Source organism: Nicotiana tomentosiformis, chromosome 4, assembly GCF_000390325.3.
Source record: "Nicotiana tomentosiformis chromosome 4, ASM39032v3, whole genome shotgun sequence".
NCBI lineage: Eukaryota > Viridiplantae > Streptophyta > Magnoliopsida > Solanales > Solanaceae > Nicotiana > Nicotiana tomentosiformis.
Window position 1 is genome coordinate 23,199,267 of NC_090815.1, and position 10,732 is coordinate 23,209,998.

Genomic DNA, 10,732 nt, shown 5'->3' on the forward strand with positions numbered 1-10,732 from the left:
TATTACACTACCTACAAAAGAAAATCTTTTTGTCTTTTTCTTTCGACTTAATCCCTCAAGAAACCCGTCGAATAATATCCATCGTCGTTAAAAATCGAAATTGTTTCAATTTTTTATGATTTGTTTTTCAATTTTTTCTATCTCTAACTACTACAACTAACAAAAGGAAAACTAAAACTACTATACATACATACAACATACAAATATCCCCCACCCCACACTTTAAGTTGTGGCATGTCCCCATGACACACTATTAAAAAGCATAAGGTAAAGGAAACTTTCCTGAATATCTAGTCGGGGTCTGAGTCAAAGTCGGGATCCATTCCTCGCCTTCGAACTAATGCACACATCTATGCCGACAACTTCTTCTTAGCCTTCTTGGGGTACACCCCACACTTATCTTTCTCGCTCAGTGTAACCTTCTCTTTTGAGCCTTTTACTTTCTACTCAAAACTAGCAATTGGCTTTTCCTTTTGTGCCCCTTTTTCTACATTCATATCAAAAGTCACCGTCTCCTCACCCATTCTAAGCATGAGTTTCCTCTTGTGTATATCCAATATTTCTCTATCCGTCGCTAAGAATGGTCTTCCTAGGATGAGGGGGACCTTCTTATTCTCCTCCATTTTCACCAATATAAAGTCTACAGGAAATACAAACTTATCCACCCGAACTAACACATCTTCCACTATCCCCTCGGTTATCAAAGTTGTTTGTTCTGCCAGCTGCAAAGATATTGGCACCGACCTTATCTCTCCAATCTCCTTCTCAAGTTTCCAGTAAATAGATAGAGGCATTAGATTAATTGAGGCACCAAAATCACATAAAGATTTATCAAAATTAAAAGAGCCTAAAGAGCAAGGTATAGTAAAGCTCTCTGGATCTCCACACTTTTGTGGGAGTTTATTTTGCAATATTGCGCTGCAATGCTCTGTGAGCTTCACCACCGAGGTCTCCTCTATTTTCCTCTTCTTTGTTAGGATCTCCTTCAAGAATTTGGCATAGGCAGGGATTTGTGAGAGTACTTCTGTGAATGACAAATTTACATGAAACTGTTTTAACACATCCAAAAATCTCTCAAACTGCTTGTCTAGCTTTTCTCAATATAGCTTTTGAGGGAAAGGTAAAGCAGGCATATGCTTGCTCTCTTCAGGTTCCTCCCTTCTCAATTTTTCTTCCTTATTCTTTTTATCAGCTTTTATCTGGCCCTTCTTCTTTTTATCAGCATCATTTTTCAACTACTCCCCACTTTCTTTTTCAAGTTTAACATTATTTTGGATAGGGGTGGGATCTTTCAACTCTTGCCCACTTCTCAGAGTAGCAACATTCACTGTTTCTTTGAGATTCTTTTCAGTGTCAGCGGGGAGAGTGCCTAAAACCCCCTCAGATAATATTATTGCAATCTGTCCCACTTGTCCTTCCAGGTTTCGAAGACCAGAGCCCAATTCTTTGATACCTACTCCATGTGCGTCCAACCTCTTATCTGTCTTGATAATGTAAGCCTTCATTAGACCCTCTAGACTAGGTTGAATGGGTTGTTGAGGCTGAAATTGCTGCCTCTGCTAATTTTGGTATGCTGGAGCTCCTTGTCCCTATGGTCTAGAGTTATTTTGTTGCCAAGCATTCGCAGTACCTCCAGGTGAATTCCATGAAAAACTGAGGTGCCTCTGACCCATTTCATTGAAATTGTAGTTTCCCACAACATTCACTTCCTCAATTGAGGCTTGACACTCATGAGTAGGGTGTCCTCTTCCACATATATCGCAGGCTGCATGGGGCTCATTTTGTATCGAAGCCAAGATCAGCTCTCGTATCTCTTTAACCATAACATCCAGCTGTACCTGCATAGATGTGTTAGCATCAACCTAATGAACACCAGTCGATCTTCTTATTTCAGCACTCTCAGAGGGCCACTGATTAGCATCTTTAGATAACTCATCAAGGATTGTGACTATCTCCTCTGGTGTCTTCTTCATCAAAGGGCCTCCAGCTGTATTACTCAATGTTCTATATGAGGCTAGTGTCAATCTGTCTCAAAAGTTCTGGAGTTGCATCCAGAGTTCAATTCTGCTATGTTGACACTTTCGAACAATCTCCTTAAACCTCTTCCATGCTTCAAAAACAGTTTTCGTATCTTTCTGGCAGAAGTTATGGATTTCTCTTCTGAACTTGCCCGTCTTAGCTAAGGAGAAATATTTATCAAGGAATTTTCTGGTCATCTCCTCCCAAGTTCTAATTGATCCCATGGGCAAGTTTCGAAGCCACTGTTTTACATCATATTTAATAGAAAAGAGGAATGCCCTTAAATACACTGCATCTTGTGACACCCCACTATATTGAAATGTGTTCATAATCTCCTCGAAGTCCATTAAATGTGTGTTTAGATCTTCGTTTGGCTTCCTTTTAAAGACACATTAATTCTGAAGAGTTTGAAGCAATCCTTGCTTCAACTAGAAATTATTTGATGCAATTGGAGGTGGTCTCATACTTGATAGTCCTTGGTTGTAAACTGGTCTAGCATAATCGCCAAGTGGTCTCTCAGGAATGGGAGCTATATTTCCAAACTGGTCACACCCAAGGGTTGATTTTGAGCAATTCTACGACTCCTCTCTTCTTCATAGATAATCTATACATATCTGAAAGCTGCTTCCTCAGCATCCCGTGCAACTTCTTCTCTTCATTGTGCTGTTTCTCTCACAGCCAAATCAACATTATCATCACCATTTCCAGCCATAGTTTCTTTGGTTGAGGATTGCTCAACCTTTTCTAACACCTCAGTGAGATTTATTTCCTTTCTCAGTTGTCGTAGTTATTTTACAATTTCTGGCTCGTATGGTAGCACTTATTTCGCAGAAGCTCGATTCATGCACCACTCTAAACCTGTCACCTGTGCACAGTCAAAGAACAACAAACATAAAAGGAGAAAATAAAATAAAAATAAAAGAAAACACCCTGAATTAGCACTACAAATTATTTTAAATACTATTGATTGCCAATCCCTGGTAAATGCACCAAACTTTGACGAGCTCGAAACACACACTTAAATTATGCTCGCTAATCAAATATAGTATAGTATAATATCGTATCCACATGGATTGGATTTAAACAGTATTTTTATAGTTTCTAGCTTGATCGCTATCCAAGATGATCAACAATTGAGATTTATATGATTTCCAACTAAAATTAACTAAGAGTCTAGAGCTATTGACTAATGACAATCGAAATAAAGATAAGCAAGGAAGTAATCAGTGGAAAGAAATAGGGGTTGATAGGATAGGTGCAAGATAATTGTTTGGGATATAACTCTAGATAATTCACTTCTAGTGTTCAAGTGAGTCTCTCGAATTTACTCAATTATTAGTTCAACCGTTCTGCAACAACTCCTCTCTCGATTAAGTCTTAACCTCACAAGATGAACTAATTTAAGCACGTGAAGATATGAAAGAATGCGTAGTGGATTGATCTTTAGGAGAAACTCTCTCGATTATCCTCCTAACTAGGTTTAATCAATAATTCAACTAGCCTCTTTCGATTACTAAGAAGAATTAATGAACTCAACTAACAAAATAATTCAAAGATATCATAAGTTATGCCTCTCTCGATTACATCAACAAGTGAATATAGATGCAACAATTAAATCATCCAAAAACACTTCAATACATAAAACTAGAGTTATAATCCACAAACAAATATCAATACACCAAATCCATCAAACAATAATAGGGAACTACTCCATAGATATGGAGAAATGCATCACAAATAAATTTAAAGTAATGGAAAACATAAATTCAATCCAAACTCTTGTCTTGAGTGAAGAAGGAATGATGAAATCCTTGTGCTCGTGTTCTTCCAACTCCTCCTTAGCCTCCTTAGGTTGAATATATGTCAAAGTCGAGGAATTAATATTTTTCCATGTGTTTATACCAAGTAGGGTCGGGCCCAGACGAAATTACCTTCTCCTAGCCGAAATAGATTTTTCACTATGTAAAATTTGCACAGGCGCGCCGCATGGGGTGACACGCCATGCAGGGAATTAGTGGAGAAATCCAAAGAGCTAGTTTTGATATGCTATAGAGAAATGGGCAGCCACGGCGCCCCATGCGCCGCCCCATGTGCCGCACTAGTGCAACTTTCTCAGAGTATGACTCAAATCTTGTGTTTTGACGTCCAGACTTGGTCCTCGACCCCGAATACGATCCCGGCTTAATCCCTTGGGCTTTTACTCAGACTTCAAAGATCAGAATCACTCGAATTTATTCCATAACATCTACATCACTCGAAATCACTCTTATAAGGCATAAAACATAGAATAAGTGCAAAACACTATCAGTTAAAGCTCAAAACAAGTAAAGTGCAGTGGATTAAAGTGCAATAAGCGACTAAAATACGTAATTATAGCCTACCGTCAAATACCTATCGTCTCCACCCTTGCTCTCAAAACCCGTGGAACATCTCCTTGTCTACCTCATTGTTTCAAAAGATTAGGTCGTATTTCCAGTGCCACTCAATCTCGGTCGTCACCACCTTTCCTTTGAGAAGCATATTGCACAAACCCGAGTTGTCGGGGTGGTTGGCCAAGTGGGTGATCGAATTAAGTGAGCATGACATCACTTATCAGCCCCGCACAAAAATAAAATCATAAGTGCTCACCGATTTTGTCGCGGACTTCAGTGCCAAAGAAATACCCGAGGTTGAGATGAAAACTACTCAGGATTCTCACCTAACACAGGACCTATGGGTCCTACACACTGACGACATGTCCAATGCTTGCGGGTCTGGACTAGGACTCGTACTCGAAGTATCCACAAGCGAAGTCGTTCAATCTATAAGATACCCAGATATGACTATTAACGACGCCGAGTATGAGGCCATAATTTTAAGATTGAGACTACAACTTGAATATGGGGCGAGATGTTTAAAGCTATGCCCTACGATTCTCAGCTCGTCGTCAACCAAGTTACCGGGACTTCCAGATCAAAAATCAAAGGTTGTAGAAATACCAGACGAAGATATGAAAATTTATGCCCAAATTTGACGAATGATAACTCGACCAAATTCCACGAATTCAGAACGTAGAGGCGGAAAACCTCGCTAAATTGGTCGCCACAACATAAAGCATAACTCTTGGGGATATGAGTGTGGTACACCTCCTCAGCTCGACATTATACCACATCAAGGTGAAATCTGTAAACTTAACTTGGGACTGGCGCAATGGTATTATAAACTATTTGCAGCTGCTAGGTACAACCACCTTTGCAGCGGCTTGTATAAGAGAACGTATGGCAGCCCCTTAACAAAATGTTTGGCCCAAATCAAACCCAACACGTTCTCGAGGAAGTACTCGAAGGCTACTACGGCAGTCACTCCGGTGACTGAGCACTGGTCAAGTGCCTCATACGGGCAGGATACTATTGGCCCACCATGAAGAAAGACGTCCTAGAATTCATAAAGAAATGCGAACAGTGCCAGGACGAGGTAATGTTAAATTCCTTTTAGTTTAACTGACTACTTCTCTAAATGGGTGGAAGCAGGCGCATTCGCCCAAATTCGTGAGCAAGAGGTAATCACCTTCATATGGAAGAACATCATCTGCCGATTTGCCTTGCCAAAGGAAATAAGCTATGACAACAGACCCAGTTCACGGGAAGAAAAACCACTGAGTTTTTCTCAAAATGGCACATTAAAAAAATACTCCCAACCCCTTACCACCTAGCCAGCAAAAAGCGAGCAGAGTCCTCTAACAAATCATTCTTGAACATCATAAAGAAGAGACTCGAAGATGCCAAGGGATTGTGGCCGGAGATACCCCAAGGAGTATTGTGGACACACAGAACGACCCCAAAAATAAGCACAGGAGAAACACCTTACTCCCTAGTCTACGGAACGTAAGCGGACCTACTGGTTGAAGTAGGAGAACACAGCCTAAGATACACCAATGAGAGTGACATTGACAATGACAAAAATAGAAGACAAGACCTCGACGAGGTTTAGGAGCTAAGGGACATGGCCTACATAAGAATGGTCACACAAAAATGGCAAGCAGAACACTATTATAACAAAAAGGCGAAGGTACGATTACTCAAAATCAGGGAGTACGTGCTCAAAGCTAAGACCCAAGTAGGAAGAGACCCCCGAGAAGGAAAATTAGAAGCCAATTGGGATGGACCGTAAATAATCATTGACAAGGCACACAATATTCCAACTGGAGACATTGGACAAAAAACTCTTACCAAACAATTGGAACATCAATCATGACAAATACTTCAACTTGTGAGAAACAAGGAATGCCTGTAAGTTGTACTCTTTTTCCATCACTTGAGTTTTGTCCCAACAGGGTTTTCTCAAGGATGTTTTTAATGAGGAAACAGACGGAACATTTCGAGTTGGAGTATGCGAGAACGACCATATTTCATTTCCTGACTCCTCAAGAATCTCCGAGCCGAACAATGAAGGGACTAGATATACTAGGACTGGGACTGGAATGCTAGCCGGCACCCAAAACTTGTAATTGTCTCCAAAATTCCTCAGGGAGAATCAATGTAATCAATACAATGCTATTGGAATAAATGAGATCCTTGTTTAGTGAAACCGTTCTCCTAAGTCCTCGACTGTAATGACCCGATCAGTCATTTTGCTTTTGAGAACTCTGTTCCCCTAAATAAGACTTTATGTATGTACTTTTACTATTTTATGACTTGCGGGGATGGTCGGTTTGGGATTTAAAAGGATTCGGGTTGAAATCGAAACACTTGGTTCCTAAAGGTTGGCAAAAAGGGTCGAGTTTGACTTTGGTCAACGTTTTGAGTAAACGACCTCGGAACTGGGATTTGATGGTTCCAATAAGTTTGTATGATGATTTTTGATTTGGGCGTATGTTCGGATTGAGTTTTGGATGACCCGGGAGCGTTTCTGCGCCTAGTATTGATAGTTGCAACTTGAAGGTTTTAAAGTTCTTTAAATTTGATTTAGAGTAGGTTTTGATGTTGTAAAGGTCCGTTTGGGATTCTGAGCCTGGTAATAGCTCTGTATGGTGATTTAAGACTTGCACGTAAAATTTGGTGCCATTCCGAGTAGTATAAGTATGATTCGGCGCATTCGGAGTAAATTGGAAGAACTTGAAGTTCATAAGTTGATTCGATTTGGTTTGGGTGTGATTCTTAGTTTTGATGTTATTTTATGCATTCCAAGTGTTCAAGCGACTTTGTTTTATAATTTCAAACTTGTTGGCATGTTTGGACGGGACCCCAGGGGCCTCGGGTGTTAATCAGATGAGGCGCATAACTCATTTGGACTTGGAAGAGTAGCTGAAGCACCAGGTTTCTGGTGTAATCGCATCTACGGAGGGCTAGCCACATGTGCGAGCCATAGACCGCATAAGTGGTGTAGCACAGGATTCCCAGTGATCGCAGAAGTAGCGAAGGGACCGCACCTGCGGAAGCGCAGGTGCGAAGAAAGCCATCGCAGAAGCGGGATGAGCACGCAGGTGCGACGCACGCACCGCGGAAGCTGTTTCGCAGAAGGGAGCCGTTGGTCGTAGAAGTGAAGAAGTAAGCTGAGGGGGAGGACCGCATCTGCGAGACCCTTTCCGCAGATGCGGAGCCGCATAAGCGACCAATGAGCCGTAGGTGCGAAAATCGCTGAAGGCAGGACCTTCATTTATGTCGGGGTTTGAACATTTTGGGGTCATTTATTTCACTCTTGGGGTGATTTTGGAGCTGGTTAGAGAGGGATTTTCACTAGCTATTCGAGGTAAGTAATTTCTACCTAATGTGAGTTAAATACATAGTTTATAGGTAGATTTTAACATATAAATTGTGAAAAATTATGGGTTTAGTTGAAAAACCTAGGTTTTGATAAAAATGGGATTTAACCACGAAAATGGTTATGGAATTGAGTGAAAACTATATATTTGAGTTCGTGAGGTTATGGGTAACAACTTTCTTCAAATATTTTCGAAATCCGGGCACATGGGCCCGGGAGTGAATTTTAGGAATCCTTCAAATTGGGGTTGGGTAATCACTCTAATAGTTTGAATATGAACTTTTGAATATGTATTGATTAATTTATATAAGGTTTAACTAGTTTTGGATTGTTCGGCACCGAGTTGGGAATTTAGAGCGGAATTTTAATCGGAAAATGGGCTTTAAGACGAGGTAAGTCTTTTGTCAAACCTTGTAAGAGGGAAATTACCCCTTAGGTGATTTAAATTAATATTTGCCTCTAATTGTGGGGAGCTACGTACGTACAAGGTGACGAGAGTCCGTACGTAGCTACTATTTATGTTATGTCCGGTAAGTTTAGGACCCAAATCATAAATTATTTGAAATGTCGTACCCTATTTGTTAATTAAGGTGCCTACGATATACTAAAACTGGTTAGAGGAATTTCGAAAGTTTGTTAATCGATTTTGTACTACATTGTGTGCTAGCCTTTAATAACGTTAAGTCAAATGCTTACAAAGTATCCTCTCTTTTTGTGGAGTGGGTCGAATGCCTCGACAGTAGATAAATGCATCTATGGTTCGTGCCGCTCAACTCTCGGTAGTGTACACATTATTCTGGATCAGGCCGTACGACCTCGGCATAATCGTGCGTGTTAATACTCAGAGTTTAATTATATATTTGATATCATTTCATGGCTTGAAAGCTTAAAAATATACATGATGGAATTAATCTAGAACTTACCATGTTCGAAAGATATTCATTGCTTCCTGCTTGTTATTGAGTTATTATTATAATTTACATAACCCTTGCTATTTAGAACTTCTGTACTTTTATTGGTAGCCCATAGTAAGTGTTGATGTCGACCCCTCGTCACTACTTCTTGTGGTTAGACTTGATACTTACTGGGTACATGTTGTTTATGTACCCACACTACACTTCTGCACTGACCGTACAGGATCTGAGGCAGGTGCATCTGGCGGTCCTACCGGCGCACGTCCCAAATATCCCGAGGCCTAGTGGTGAGCTGCTCCCCGAGCCGTTCTGCAGCACCTAGAGTCTCTCTTTTGTATTTATATTCTGTCTACTTTATTTCAGACAGTAGCTAGAGTTTTGTATATTCTACTAGTTGCTCATACACTTGTGACACCAGATATTGGCATGCACTCTATTAGACTTTATGGTTTTGAGGTATTTACATATTTATGCTTGCATTCTGATGTTTTCAATTTGAATCATTCCACTCTCTCTATTTCTCAAATTTCTAAACAAATGGGAATTAATTACTGGGAAATTGTTTAAAGAAAGAATTCACGTAGTAAATTCATAATAGGCTTGCCTAGCAGCGACGTTAGGCGCCATCACGGCCTATAGGAGAAATTGGGTCGTGACATCGACTTAACTCAAAGGTACGTTCAACTAGCTGGAACAACACCTATCGACCCTCGGCCTCGACTTAACTCAAGGGTACCTTCGACCAACTCGAACAACACCTGTCGGCCCTCAGCCTGGAATTAACAAAAAGGTACGTTCGACTAGCTCGAACAACACCTATCGGCCCTCGGCCTCGATTTAATGAAATGGTTCGTTCGACCAGCTCGAATAAATACCTATCGGCCCTCGGCCTCGACTTAACGAAAAGGTATGTTCGACCAGCTCGAACAACACCGATCGGGCCTTAGCCATGACTTAATGGAAAGGTATGTTCTACTAGCTCAAATAACACCTATCAGCCCTTGGCCACGACTCACCTACGTTTGACTAACTCAAACAAAATCTTTCAGCCTTGGGCCACATCTTAACTAAAGGAGCATGTCCAACTAGCTCGAACAAAACTCCTTGACCTGTGGCCACTCAACCCCATGACCATCGCAACCCAAAAAACAACAACGAAGGAAGAAAGTACAAAAGCAAAACACACAAGTATAGATAAAAGAAATGCAAAATAAGAAAGGTATGTACAAAGCAAAAAATCAACTTTAATATTTGAATAACAAGTCTTTACAAAGGCGAACGAAGGCACCGAGAAGAGAAAAGTACAAAAAGCTAAACAAAAACAAAGGCAAAATATCTAATGGCCTTCACCACCCTAGTCTCCGCCACCCTCTCCATCCTCATCTTGACTGTAGGCAGAGTCACACCAAGCACTGCCTTCGAGTTGGTCAACGTATTCTTTATCTGAATCCTCGCCATCAGGCTGAGGTATGTTAGGATCATAACCACATGCCAATAGAGACTCACGAGTCTTAGCTTCAGCCTCATCCAAAGTTGTTTCAAAGACGAAGCCAGTTTGACCCATTTCACGGACCACCTCTATTTGGGCCTCGGCAAGGATCCACTCCTCGTATCGCTCTCGAGGGAGGTCAGAAAATTTAGAGGCAGAAGAAGTAGAGGGTCGTTTAAGCAGTTTGACATTCTCACCTTCCACAGCATAAACCCACCCAAGAAGCTCGGCGTTCTCCCTCTCCAACTCGCCAATCCTCTCCTAGAGTCTGGCTTTTTTATCTTCGGCCGTCGACCGAACATTTTCCCGATTAGCACGAAGGTCACTGTTCACCAATTCCTAAAGAGCGACCTTTCTCTTAGTCTCCATTTGGGCGCATCTCCTCGAGCCGTTGCTTCCTGTCAGCGACATCTCCCCTAAGCCCGTCCATTTCGAACTGGTTTTCAGTCAACTGACCTTGTGATTGATCAACTCGGCTCTGGAGATAGCGACACCGGGCTTCTAAGCCCCAATTCAATTCAAGCTCCTCCTCTTTATTTTCAAAGCTCCCTAGAGAGCACTGACCGCTCCA

The 10,732-nt window shown here is 41.2% G+C and overlaps 1 protein-coding gene across 1 annotated transcript; it reads right to left on the reverse strand.

Annotated features, from left to right (window-relative positions):
- Window positions 1–443: 443 nt before the first annotated feature.
- LOC138909368 (uncharacterized) lies at window positions 444–794 on the reverse strand. Its single transcript, XM_070200563.1, has one exon. It carries the CDS (start codon window positions 792–794, stop codon window positions 444–446), a length of 351 nt encoding a protein of 116 aa, XP_070056664.1.
- Window positions 795–10,732: the final 9,938 nt, after the last annotated feature.

Coding starts and splice junctions, on each gene's coding strand:
- LOC138909368 (XM_070200563.1), bottom strand. CDS start 794: ATGCCTCTATCTATTTACTGGAAACTTGAGAAGGAGATTGGAGAGATA.